The sequence below is a fragment of the Gossypium hirsutum genome, chromosome A12 (genome assembly GCF_007990345.1).
Source record: "Gossypium hirsutum isolate 1008001.06 chromosome A12, Gossypium_hirsutum_v2.1, whole genome shotgun sequence".
NCBI classification, from domain to species: domain Eukaryota; kingdom Viridiplantae; phylum Streptophyta; class Magnoliopsida; order Malvales; family Malvaceae; genus Gossypium; species Gossypium hirsutum.
In genome coordinates, this window is record NC_053435.1 from 104,600,658 (window position 1) to 104,614,734 (window position 14,077).

Sequence of the window (14,077 nt, forward strand, 5' to 3'; positions counted from 1 at the left end):
TTTAGAATAATTTAAAACTGGTGAATTAAAACCTACTTTAGAAATGCTTCTCAAAAATAATTTCGAGAAAAAATATTTTTAAAAAAAAAATTTAAAATTTTTAATTTCTTAAAAGAAAAACTTTTGAATCAATTTTTAATTTGAAAGAATTATTTTTTTCTCAATAAATAATTTATTTTAAAATATTTTTATCTCAAAAATACTTGTAAGAATCAACTCGTCCTAAAACGATAATCACGACTTCAATTTCCAAATGTACGTATTCGGACTTTTCCACGCATCTTTGCGAGCTACCTACCATTTATATTTCAATCATTTCTGATGCATTATCAAGAAAATAACAGCTTACTGCCTTTACGAAAACCTTGTCAAATGTACCATCTTACTTATCAATTTTGACGTTACCTTAACACCGCCTCCCAAAAATATATATATATTTATTAATTTATTAGTTAATTAATATTTTAATCATTTAACTTTGAAAAATTACAAAATGATGATTAAAAACTTTTCAAAAAAATTTAAGGTAATCTATAAAAAAAGTCACTTTTGTTTGCCTCAGGTTACATTTTAGTCACTGATGTTTAAAATGTTACGTTTTAGTCACTTATATTATTATTTTGTTACGAAGTGATCACTCTACCGTTAAGTTCCGTTATCTCTCTAAAAGTAATCCTACGTGGCAGTTCAACTATATTTTAAGTGCCAACTTGGATTTCTAAATGGGATAAAAATAGATTTTTAATTAAAAATTTAATTAATTAAAATTTTTAAACCGAAACCTTAACTAAAAAAACAGTTCATCTCCTCTTTTTAATTTTCCTTCTATCTCTTTTTTTTTTCAATGGATTTTTTTTTTCGTTTGACTGAAAAAATTATTATTAAGATCAAAATAGTTAAAATCAACAATAAGAAAGAATAACCTGAAATACCTACAAAGAGATTGTGAACATACAAATTGATTCAGATTAGAAAAAAATTAATTGAGCAACCAATTATTCAAGAACTATGAAAGAACTAGAAAATATAATAATTAAGAACAATAACAGTGAAAGTAATAGCCTTTTTCTGAAAATTTTAAAATTAGCTTGAATGAAACATGTTTCTGGTTGTATTTTATGAGATGTCTACTGACGCAAAATAAAATACATGTTTACAAATAATTTCAAAAAGTAGAAGAAAATATCAAGAATTTTAATTTAGGGTTTTCATTAAACAATAAAAAATCTAATCTTTTGTTTTTCAGCATTGAATAAAAGAGATAGAGGAATGCAAAGAAGACATACCTGAACCCTTCATTGAATCCATCTTTATGAAGCAGTCAATTTGATTTCAACTATTTTGATCTTAATAATAGTTTTTCCAGTCAAATGAGAAAAAAAACCATTGAAAAAAAGAAGAGGTGGAAGAAAAATTAAAAAGAGGAGATGAACAGTTTTTTTAGTTAAGGTTTAGGTTTAAAAATTTTAATTAATTAAAATTTTTAATTAAAAATCTATTTTAATCCCATTTAAAAATCTAAATTGGCACTTAAAATCTAGTTGGACTGCCACGTAGGATTATCGTTAGAGAGATAACGAAACTTAACGGTAGAGTGATCACTTCGTAACAAAATAATAACATAAGTGACTAAAACGTAACATTTCAAACATAAGTGACTAAAATGTAATCTGAGACAAACAAAAGTGACTATTTTTGTAGATTACCCAAAATTTTATTTAAGTTACTAAATTGTTAAATTTTTTTTTAAAATATGTCTAGCGAGCTCCAAGCTATGATTCGACAATCGATATAGTTGATCAATACCCATCAACAAGTAGAACATATCTTAGATCTGATAAATGCTAAAACTAACATGTTTTAACCTCATTCTTAACAAGTTTTTAGGTGATTGTTCGATGTTAATTATGAATTTTATACTTTTAATCCTTTAAATTCATGTTTTAATACTTAATAAAGCACTTAAGAGCAAAAAGAGAGAAGTTGCAAGAGCCATACAGGCTGATGCCATACGGGCGTGTGATAGGCCATGTCAATTTCATGGGATTACGCACCGAACAACAGAAAATCATGATTTTTAAGTTTTTCGAACATCCTAAGACGTATATATGACAAAAAATAAGAAGATATTCAAGAAAACAACTTAAAAAGCACCATTGAAGCCTACTTTGAAGCAGATTTTTGTTAAGATTGAATATTCTTGGTTGATTTCGTAGGAAGTTATCATGAATTTCTTTATTTTTTTTCAGTTATAGTGTCTTTCGATGTTTTTATTTTCAAGTGTGAACTAATTTTCTAATTAACTAGGGAAATGAATACTAGGATAGATTCTGTCGTTTGATTTTTATTTTAAGCAATAAATATTTAGTTTCTTGTTCTCAACTAAGTGTGCTTAATTCTTGGTATGATATTTCTAGATTATTAATTCATATTTGATGTACTTAAATCGGTAGTTGAATAGACTCTATTTAAGAGTAGATCTTGTATAATTGAATAGAATTGTATACAATTCTAGAAATACAATATAAATCTACTAGATTAGAGTTAAATCTAATAGGGAATCAATAGCACAAATTAATGCGATAATAGAGATTTTAATTAAAAAATTCAATTAATAACCTAAAATCAATTGCTCTACTCGAAAGAAATATTAGCATAGTTTATATTGATAGTGACAGATGAAATCTAAGTAAAATCTTTCATTGATATTGTTTCGCTTGTTGGTTGTTACTCAATTACTTTCGTGATTTATTCTTTGTCGTGTTTATTAGTTAATTAATTTAGTTACTTAAAGTTTTTAATCAATCACTAGAATTATTAGGTTAAATAATAAAAAGACAATAATTATCAGTACTTTTAGTTTTCGTGAAAGCTATATCTTTACTCATCATAGCTATACTATTAATTGATGGGTGAATTTACCCTCGTTAAATTTTTAGTTAGTTTCACAAAGCATCAAGATCTACGTTGATCTGATGATTAATGTCAAAGATTAGAGAAGAAAGTTATTTTAATTTTGATTTACATATTTGCAACATTCAAAATTATTTCATAAAAAAAATTGAACCATAAAAGAGGAGAGGAAAAAAAACTTTAATTGATGCATCAATGTGAGAAAAAAAACTATTCAACAACATTTTTAAAAATACAATTACTTAAATAAATTTTTTTGAATAATTTAATAATTATTTTATAACTTTTTAAATTTAAGTGACCACTGATAATTTAATAACTTTAAGTATAATTTACCTTAGAGAATATATATAAATGTTTAAGTAACAACACAAAAGAAGTCAGATATATATATTTTTAAATAAATTACTTATATAATTATATTGCTATATTTTTTTGTTTTTAATAAAGTCAGATGTAACTTTGACTTTTGAACCAAATAGATATTAATAAAGAGATATAGGCGGCGGGTAGCGGCAGAAAATTAAAAGCGGAACCTCTTGAGTGTAAAGCACATGGCTTATGAAAATGTCAACACCAACAACAGACCCATTATTAGATCAGATCCACTTGGATTATGCCAATCTCATGTGGGATTACAAACAACATTGATAGGTTGCGTTTAAAGACAGCTAACGAATATATATATTTTAAATCGAGAGGTAAAGGGAAGTCTTAAGTCTTTCCATAAAAATAATTGGTCGGAAATTCTACTTTCCCATTCCCATTCCCATTCCCATTCCCCTTCACGAAATTCATGCCAAAAATTTGTCATGGATCCAACATACAACGCGTAATAATGAACTGATGAAGATATTATAAACTCAATATAATTTTTTTATAAGTTCCATGTTACATAAATTTTGAATGTATTTGTATTATTTTCTAGTTATATATATATTTAATCATTTTGAATCTTTTACACACAATGTCTACTTATTACGTGCTGCTGAATTTGAGCTCTTAAATGGTATATTACAGCAACCACAAAGTTTATATAAACATTGCCGGTAAGTTAATATTTGGCTACTATCAAATTTTGACTCTCAGTAAGACATTGACTTCCCAAATGATCCTGTGAGTACCTATTAAGGTTGATGATGATCTTAAGAGGAACAACGTAGCAACTCTTGTTTTAGAAATTACATTTTGAAGAATCTACAACTGTACAGTTTAAATCCTTGTTTAAGCTTCAGATTAGGGTTATCAATTATATTATCAAATACTATTATCTCCCAAGGCTAATGACTTATTAAATTTTAAAGACTCACTATGACTAGTTATAAGCAGAAATGAACTTTTTGATGCACAAAATAAAGAATCCAATGGAATGAGTGTTCAGTGCAAGTACAAATGTGAGAAGAAAGTCGTACCAAGAGGGAAAAGAGGCAAGAGCTAGTCTCGTATGTTCCCTGTACCAGTATCCAGACAGTAACTGTTGTCCGTGTTCTTGGTCTGCAATCTTCACCCTTAACCATTTGCATAAATCTAGTTTGATTACTGCTATTTTCTGATTCGAATTCCAGGTATATCTTTCAAACCCATTTTTAAAGCGGTCTTCCTGAAGAGAGATGGAGGTCTTTGCAAGCCAATTGATTGGGAAAACTGGTTGGCCAGCTCAACAAGTGTAGTTTTATCCCGCCCAATTTCTCTGATCGAGTTATAATAACCAAGCCAAGCATGATATGCTGCTTCTTTGACATTCCCATCAATCTTTGCCATTGAAAACTCCAACTGCAACAATATTCCAATGCATTACAAACTTTTTGTAACAGACACTAATGAAAGAATCATTAGACACACACACATCCCATTTTTTTAAATGAAATTGAGATATCAATGCAATATTCACCGAAACTGGTAGATTAAAAAACCAATATATTTTCAAAAACCATGGCATCAACCTATAAAGAAAATCCTTCTGATAGAAGCATGAAGAGTAATACTTTATGAGTTTAGATGCAGACCTTCTGTTTGACATCTGGATCCATATCTGGTAAAGAGATTTTCTCAAGAGGCAAGTCCTTAATTTCATCCAAGAAATACTCTTCCCATGGAGCTATCAATAAGATACCTTCTCCATCCTTGCCTTCCCGTCCTGTCCTTCCTAGTCGGTGTATATATTGCTCTCGGTCGGAAGGAATTCCCATCTGGTAGTAATAAAAAAATTTATACATATCACTATTAAAAAAAAAAATAGAGGGATACAAAACAAGATATGTATTTGACAACCAGCAAGTTTCTCAACTCTCAGCAGTTATCATAAACCGTATAGGTAGCTCAACAGCTGCAAGAGATCTTATCGTTTACAGGGTTTTTCATCATGGTTCAATGTATTAAACTATTAATGCAGGCATATGTGCTGAACTGCTTAATAAGCCAATGACATGCTTGAGTTTTAGGTTCAAAGGTACCTGAATAACCAAAGTGACATCAGGATAATCCATTCCTTGAGCCGAAACATCAGATGTAACAAGAATTAGCCTCTTAGAGTCCCTGAATTCATCAGAGATACGAGTTCGGTAAATTTGAGGTTTTCTGGAATGGATCTCCCTGACATTCATTTTCATTTCTCGAAGATGCAAATACATCAGTGATGTTACCATCCCAGTTGTACAGAAAACAATGACCTGAGTGCTAGAATAGTTAGCTCTCAAGAAATTTCTGCAAGTACCAAAATCCAGATGTAAAACATTTTACCTTGTACTCGGGTGCTACAGATATATGCTTCTTTAAAAGCTGATGAACTATCTGAAAATGCAATTCATGTGGTGCAACAAGAATAGATTGCTTAACCTGCAGTCATTAAGGAAAATTCTGCAGATAAGGTCACTGTTGCCTATACATTTAATACAAATTTTCATTTAATAAATGAAATTGTTTGAAGAACTTAAATTCTAAATTCGTTGTTTAGAAAGAAGCATTAAGCTGATTATATTTCCTTAAAGCAAATGTGTGCAATTATTCCCATTCATACCTTGTCATGAGTTTCTACACAGCCTAGACCCACTGTATCAATGAAAGCATGTTCCCTCTTCAAAACAAGCTGAGATATACGACGAACCTGCATAATCCAGCACAGTTTAGATCTGAGTTGATTCATACAACGAAATCAACCTTGTCTACAACAAAAATAAGGTTGATGAGCAATCCAACCTCTTTTGGAATTGTTGCAGAAAACAACAATGACTGCCTTTGACGGGGCAAACAATCAACAATTTTCTCAACATCTTTCCGAAATCCCAAGTCTAATAAGTGGTCAGCTTCATCAAGTATAAGCATTTTCAATCCCATCAATCGCACAGACAAGGTAGACTTGTTCTCAACATGATCCAGCAATCTCCCAGGTGTTGCAACAATTATCTGAGGAAAGTTTTAACCCGGATAATTGGAAAAGGCTTATCTTCTAATATTAGGATGCAGAAGATTCTAGAAACATTTACAATGCTCAAAGAATTGCCAAACCTAAAACATAGGCTAACCTGGCATGGTTCCGATTCGAGACGTTTCTGATCAACTTTGAAACGCGTACCTCCAACTAGAGTCTGGACTCCTATGCCATTATGATACTTCAGCAGAGCATTTGCTTCTGCAGCTAGCTGACTTGCAAGTTCTCTTGTGGGGCAAAGAATGAGAACAAAAACCGGAGGCACCCGCTGAACGGTACTAGTACTAGCGGCCTTCAAAACTGTTTCAATTGCAGGAAGCTGTTTGTCTTTAACAGAAGAATTTGAAGGAGCAACAATAATCTACAAGTTCACGAATTACAACTAAGGACTGGTAGTGTACCAGAAAAGCTGCAGTTTTTCCTGTGCCAGTTTTAGCTTTGACCAAAGCATCTTTGCCTGCTTCACATTAGAATGAGAATTGTATTTAGAATGTTTGACTAATCTCAAACAAGTCAGAACATGTTTAAAGCAATACAATATGACTAGCAACAGATTTAAAGAAAACAATTCACTGGAACTATAGGGAGAGCCCTACCCACACAGAGAATTTTTATATGCAAAGGAGAGTGACATCTCATGCAAGAATAGAACAGTCTACCGAGGCATATAAGCAACGGTGATAACTTGTAATGTTAAATTTTTGTTTCCCTTATCTTCAAATTCCTATGGTTTGTCTGCCTTCAGCAAATGACATTTATATAATACCTAATTTCACATCTTCTACACATCTAGTGACTCTAATATATCATGTCATAAGTTGAGCTTCCAAAATGTGATATGTTCTTGACAATTTAGAAACTTCTACATCAATTTTACTAACACAGCAGATGTAACTAGCTGCATTAAAGGCTACCAAGGCACAGAGAATGAACAACTTACTATAACTCTATAACAAACGTAAAACTGAAAAGCAGAGCAAGCTTGTAAAGGATTCATGGAATAACACAATAAGTCCAATGAAAATGATACAAAATCACAGAAAAGCCAAAATGCAATAACACACCCTCAAGACAAACAGAAAGTGTTGCCTCCTGTACTCGAGTCATCTGAAAATATCCCGCTGCAGAAAGTGCCTTGACTATCCATGGGGATATACCACATTCATCAAATCTGTAAAACCAAAAAAAAAAAAAACAAAGATTTACCAATTTTCTAATCACCAAAACAAACCATAAATACAGCTATAGCTAAAGCAGTCCAACATCTTAGCTTACCTTTTTTTACTATAAATTGGTTCTCCCTCCCCCATTTTCTTTTCAATTTCAGCCAACTTCTTCTTTTCCAACTCCTGCCTAAGCAACTGCACTTGCTCCGAAAAATCCATCTCCTTCTCTAGTTCCTTCAACGGCACTCTCCGTTTTATCTTCACATCATACTTTCCCAACGATGCACTACTCCCTGACTTCTTAACATCCCTCCAACCCCAACACCTTCCACTTCATCTTCCAATTCCAAATCCGATTCATCATCACTCGATGAGCTCTCGTTCCTCCTAAACCTCCTCCTCTCCATACGGTTCCTACTCTTTATAAACTTCACATTATTCTGAAAACTCACCTTCTCGCCTTTACCACCAGGCCCAAAACGCTTCAATGAATTATTATCCGACACGGAATCAGATTCATGTTGATTAGAAGAAGTCTCATTCTTCCCAAGCCTCACCTGAGATATATTATTACGCCCTGAACGCTTCAAAGACTCATCCTTTGAACCGAAGTATGACTGAATCCCAGCAAAAGAACTCTCGTTTACCTTGAATTTCCCGTTAGCCTGAACTGAATAGCTCCTACTCTTAATAAATTGACTATTACTTACACCGCTTGGTTTCTCATTTTCTCTTCGACTATCAGATAGCAGTTTCTTTATATTAAGCGGCGAATGAATTAATCCTGACCGTGGATTTCTAGCCGTTTCAACGGATCGTGGCCGTTCCTGTTCCTCTGAGTTCAACGGACCGTCCTTTTCGTTCCACAAGTCCTCCGCCCCTTCTTTCATGAACCGATCAGCCAGGGCTTTGATGTGGTCGTTGGGGCTCATGGGGCTATATTGTGTTGGATCGCAACTCGGGTCGGGTCTCCCGGCTAGTTTGGCGCGGATTTGGGATCGGATTCTGGCTTGGTAAAGTTGCTTCTCTTGGTCGAGGAGTCTTTTCTCTTTCTCCTTGGCTTTTTTCTCGTGGAGGCGCTTCCATTGCCACTTGTTCAAGCCGCCGGGGAAGGTCCGAGGACCGCCTCCCATGGCTCGGGTGAAAATTTGGGTTCGGAGAATCGAATGGGTTTTGGAGCGTAGGAGGAGCACCGCTGAGAACATGGCTGGGTTTAGGGTTTAAGACAGAAATGGGAATTTTGGGTTTAAATATTGGTTCATTTCAATATCTTGCATGAGGAAACGACGGCGTTTGCTGATTAACGTAAACCCGAATGGAAATTGCTCCAAAGAATTTGTGGACCATGTAGTAATCTCATCGATCATTTAAATAACATTTGTTTCTGAAAATTTTAAATGAGTTAGGCATACTCCTACCTCCCACAATTCATAAATAAAAAGATATTATGATTCAGTATATTCTAACTCACTAATGAAATCCGTCATTCATTACAAGAAAAGAGTACAAACAAAAAATAAATAATCTTTTCTTTGTATAATAGAATTAGTCATTCATTGTCAAGTTGTATCTTACGTGATTTGTAGGCTTATTTGTGGCTGGCTGTCAGCCTAGCCCCACTAACGGATCCTACATAAAAGAAAATGTTTATCGCAATAAACTAAAATTTAACTTGCGAAGTCTTTAAAAAAAAAACTATATAAACATTAGAAGTGGCAGTTTACAGTGATAAATTCTATCATTAATCCAATGTTTATGAAAGTTGGTATATGAAACATATAAAATTCTTTTGAAAGGAAGATACATTGCTTATACATTTGTTGATGCAGCATGATTATAATAGTTGCCACTGTAAGTGGGGTGCACAAGAGAAGAGAATCCAATCCCCCCAACACTAAGTCTCCCCATGGTTTCAGACTTTCACTTCGCTCTCTTTATCACCCTTTGAAAGCGACTTTCGGGATCAAAGGAGTTCCAAATTAGGTCAAGAATATCCTGATAAGACGAAAAAGAACCCTACACCACTCTATTTGTGCATGATTGTATTGTGGATTTAATCTCTTCCTTATCCAATGTCGTTTCAACAATCACCTGCCAAAAATACAAGATTTGTCATCCATGTCTGCCTTGTTTACTGCATTTCAGACATGATAATAAGGTTGTATATAGGTTGTCTTAAGATAATAGACATCTAATGGAATGGGAGGAAAAATTTCACAGAAGATCCTCAAAAGCCTTTTTACATTCATATTTCCCTTTTGGAAATTTTCTTTTTTTTTTCCTTACCCAGTGTAAGTGTAAGTGCGTCGTAAAAAATGAGGGTTGAGCGTGTGACAGAACTGTAATATCAACCTTACCTCCTGTACTTTGTTTCCAGATCGAGCAAGTAACTTGTATTGATTCTCAAACATGGATGCCATATAAACCTGCACCAGAAGATAGATCGGAAAGCAGATAATTCTCGAATCAAATCCGAATAAAGAAAGAAACTGACCAATTTCTTAAATACTTGTAAGAAAAGTTTCAAGTAAATAGTTTCATTTCCATAACCTAACCAATTGAGGATTATATTATGAAGTGCATACGCCTAGAATTGAAATATAGCAAAACTTTTGGCACCTAAAAGATGGCACAGTCATGTATGAGATTTTTTCTAACAGTTCTATTCAATTTTCACCAACTTTAGCCTACTGCATGTAGTTGACATGTTGAAGCTATCATACCTGGAATGTTGGTGCCAAACCAGGGCTCAAGAAAAATCGGCCCTTTGAAACTGACTGAATTCCTTCAATCTGTTCCAATTCTTTGATAAGTGATTCCACATCAGGCCACTGTCAACATTTAACATCAGTGTGTGAGGATACCATGCCAAATGCGAGTACAAAAAGGACAACATAGAAGATAAGAAACATTTGTCACAGGGTCTAAACAAAAACCTCAGTGTCTGCTTGTGCTGCTTGTAATCTTCCATCTAAGTTATCATGATCACCAACCACAGACTCCAAGGCCTCAACCAGTGGATCTGGCTGTCGTGTGAAAAGAGAAAAAAGAGGATCACAACATATTGAAAATCGTGGCCTAAAACAACTGAGAAAATTTTAAAATTCAAGTACCCAGTTGCTTGTTGATTACCGTTATCTCCTTCAATGATAAAAATATACGGTCAAGTGTGAAATCCAATTGGTGGACTTTTGCCTCGACAATCTGAAATCATGAAGATCACTTGAAAGTTATATTCATGGCCTACAAATAAAGAGCTTCATGGAGTTTCAGATAAACAAAGCATCATGGTGAAACACAAGAAAAAGCAAGACATGAAAGATCATAAGGTTTTTAACCCTTCCAGGTCCTGCTTATTTATCATTCATTCCCTAAAAAAATAGGACTAATATGCCAGTAAACTCAAATACCTGACCAATTTTGAAATGTGACAAAGGATCCAAGGTGGCATCCCATGATACTTCCGTCTGGTGAATCAAAGCAGGCACACCTTCAACCTATACAGTACAACTAAATCACAATTTGAGGGGGGGAAAAAAGAATACATTTAATGATTTCTAGTCTAACTGGCATGGATGTTGTGGCTTCATGCTAAGGAAGTGTATGTTCAAAGGAAAAACCAACAGAAAGGAGCAAATAACCGCCACTTCTCTTCTGAAAGAGCATTTAGTATACTAATTGTTAACATATTGTAACAATGCTGAGAAATTGTTTACCTCCACAAATATACCAAAATAAGTTATTTTCTTGATGCAGCATTTTACAACATCCCCAACACGAAGCTTGGCCTGCAACAAAAAATGGCATAAGAGCTTGAAGAGTTTCTTGTTTTGTCAAGTTAAGCACAGTCAAGATTTTAGTTTGCCAACATTTGTTCAAGTTCTCATCTATATGAAAAGACAAAAGATTTAAATATAATTTTCTGGAACTTATTACTGCAGAAAGTGACAACACTCGCAGAAATTTATTACAAGACATAGAAGATGAGCAATATAAGTAAAGTATTTAAGGAAATATTTTAAAACAATATACCTACTCACCATAACATTTCTCTTTTTCTCTATTAACTCTTCCTTTTCTTTTGGCCTCAGAGAAACTATAAGTTTTCTGAACTTTCTGTCAGCCATTAGAACATTTACTTTGACTCTCTGTAAATGTTAAGCATATCAGTATACAAAATGGAAATAAAGACAACAATTTAAAAAATATATATCAATATCTTCGAACCTGACCGACAAATGAGGTCAAGAATTTAAGCTTCTCTTGATCATAAATCCTCAAAAGATCTTCCAATTTCATATCCGGTGAAAATTTTCCCTCAAACTGTTGCTTGTTTTCTGAATCTGAGGTTGAATCTAGAGAAGAGTTCTTGCTCATTACATCAGAACTTCCAATGACTCCTAAGTTCTGCTTATAAGCAGATGGGTCTAAACCCCTCTGTCTCAACCATGATTCGAAAGCTAAGAACTTCCATTTAGCAGCCAGGTTTCGGTAAGGCAAAAATCCAATTAAAGAACCAAAAGATACCTATAATGATGCAATAAAATCACAAGCCACAAACAAAGTGCATGTTTTGCAAATAGACATGATAGAAGGAAGAGTTTCACTTACAGCAAAACCTCTCGTACTAGAGCTTATTAACTCCACTTCTGCCTTTCGTCCGGTCTTAAGCAAATCTTCCACCCTGTTCCAATCACCATCCTACAATTGTACGAGATGTCAGGAATGATCAGACATCTAAAGTGATGCTACAAAAATGTGGAGTAAAAACTTGGGGAGAAAACACTACGGTAAGCTGACCTCCTGAGGTGATACAGAAGGGAGATGACCATAATCTTCAAGATTGGTGGGAACAGGAGCAGTTTCTACTTTACCAGAGTCTGATGTTTCTTTCACAGTTTGATCTAATCTATAAGAAAGGTATTTGTTAATCACAACTTCACCAGCTAAAGAAGAAATGTCCCAACATTAAGAATAAATTTGGCACCTTTTTGGCTTCCCCTGTAGTGCAGCTTCCATAGAGAGACCGATGCCAGATTCCTCAGTAGACACCCTATTACTTCGCTCAGCTGACTGCATTCCTTGAAAAACGCAGAAAAACACAATCTTCAATACTTCACATTAAAGGGTTTCTAATCTCCTAGATAAGGGGTAGTTAAGAATCCACCAAAGTAAAACTTGACACTGAAAAAAAAAAAAGGAACTTCATGAAATAACATGGTGCATTACCAATTAAGGAGCGATCCTCTATCTCTGGTTTCTTGGGGATCGAACCATGCCCCGCTTCTAATGCTTCTTCAACACTACTCTTTCTTGCACTAGCCAGCATGTGAGCTTCTATCTCTGCCTCAAACCTTTCCGCCTCAACTTCTAAATCCTCAAATTGCTCTACTTCTTCACCTATCTTTGTAGTGACACTTAACTGTTCAGGCTTTTTCAATAATGTAAAATCACCAATTCCGTCCTCCACTTCTTTCTCTTTCTCCACCCCAACAATATCATCAGAATCTTGTTTCTCATCAATGCTTGTATCAACGCTCATCGGTTCCGGCTTTCTCAACAAAGTCATATCAGTAAATTGTTCCTTTGCCTTTTCATTCCTCATTCTTAATGACAAATTTGATTTCATCCTAAACCTGGATGGCCTATCTTCTACATCATCTTCATTAACCACAGTTGGTTTTCTCAGTATAACATTTGGAAGCTTACTCTTTCTCGCACTATCCATAGCCTTCTCACCTGATACAGTTGGCCTCTTTATTTCAGATGCAGGTGGCTTAACATCAGTTTCAAACTTGATTCCCTTCTTTGGAACAGGACGAACTAAATTTAAACCATCAGAAGATGTGGAAGTTGATTTCTTTTCAACATCAAAAGGGACCTCTTCTACTTCCACCATTTGACCCTTGTTTTTATAAAATGATTTCTCAATTTCAATATAAGATGCTTCAGGATTTGCTTTTCTACCCATTATCTGAAAAAAACCAAAATGCAATAACATTGAAAAAAGTCATAAAAAAGGAAAATTCAAACAATAAGAAATATGGGTGTTTCAAAAAAGAAAGAAAAAAGTAAATTTTCTCTAAATTAAGCATAAAAACATAAAAATAAAAGAGAAAGAGAAAAAGGGTACTTTCGCAAGGGTGAGTTTGGGGTCTTCCCCAAGCAAGCGACCAAACTTGAGCTCCATTTGGTCCCATTTGTCAAGCTTTGGCTCTTCTTTCTGCGCAAAAACCGTAAAAGAAACCCTTTTCGAGCTTCTTTTCACTCGTACTCTTGACAATGATACAGAAGGGAACAACGAAAACTTGTAGACAGAGAAGGAAGCACCGACGGCGGTGGTTGCGGCGACGCAAGATAAAGAGTCCATTTGTTGGGCCAAAGTGAAAGCAAGCTCATCAAACGGCGTCGTCTAGCATTGCCAAAATTGTTGAACCTTGAAGCCTGGAATTGAAATTTGAGGCTTGGTGGAAGGGATAATTTTAAAAAAAAAAGCACTTTGAACTGTGGGATGAAGCAAGCAGAAGATATGATATGAGCAACATTATCTATCACTAAGGTAATAATGCCC

The 14,077-nt window shown here is 34.2% G+C and overlaps 2 protein-coding genes across 2 annotated transcripts; both read right to left on the reverse strand.

The window, feature by feature from the left end:
* Positions 1-4,229: 4,229 nt before the first annotated feature.
* On the reverse strand, positions 4,230-8,792 carry LOC107936423 (probable DEAD-box ATP-dependent RNA helicase 48). The gene is given in 11 exon segments (XM_016869152.2): positions 4,230-4,686; positions 4,920-5,102; positions 5,367-5,582; positions 5,653-5,748; positions 5,930-6,016; positions 6,109-6,315; positions 6,435-6,659; positions 6,742-6,797; positions 7,405-7,511; positions 7,616-7,829; positions 7,832-8,792. Coding segments are annotated over 11 exon segments (2,502 nt in total). The 5' UTR covers positions 8,712-8,792; the 3' UTR covers positions 4,230-4,455.
* A 396-nt stretch (positions 8,793-9,188) lies between these two features.
* On the reverse strand, positions 9,189-14,062 carry LOC107936424 (uncharacterized). Its single transcript, XM_016869153.2, has 14 exons — positions 13,640-14,062; positions 12,736-13,480; positions 12,494-12,587; positions 12,307-12,415; positions 12,118-12,207; positions 11,734-12,033; positions 11,547-11,654; positions 11,223-11,294; positions 10,917-11,003; positions 10,639-10,710; positions 10,443-10,532; positions 10,230-10,337; positions 9,864-9,932; positions 9,189-9,597 (listed from the first exon to the last, which is right to left on the reverse strand). The coding sequence occupies exons 1-14, from the start codon at positions 13,874-13,876 to the stop codon at positions 9,523-9,525; spliced, it is 2,256 nt and encodes a 751-aa protein (XP_016724642.1). The 5' UTR covers positions 13,877-14,062; the 3' UTR covers positions 9,189-9,522.
* Positions 14,063-14,077: the final 15 nt, after the last annotated feature.

Coding starts and splice junctions, on each gene's coding strand:
- LOC107936424 (XM_016869153.2), bottom strand. CDS start 13,876: ATGGACTCTTTATCTTGCGTCGCCGCAACCACCGCCGTCGGTGCTTCC. Junction 11,295..11,546: donor AGAAAAAGAGAAATGTTATG/GTGAGTAGGTAT, acceptor TTTTTGTTGCAG/GCCAAGCTTCGTGTTGGGGA. Junction 9,933..10,229: donor GTTTGGCACCAACATTCCAG/GTATGATAGCTT, acceptor CTTCTGGTGCAG/GTTTATATGGCATCCATGTT.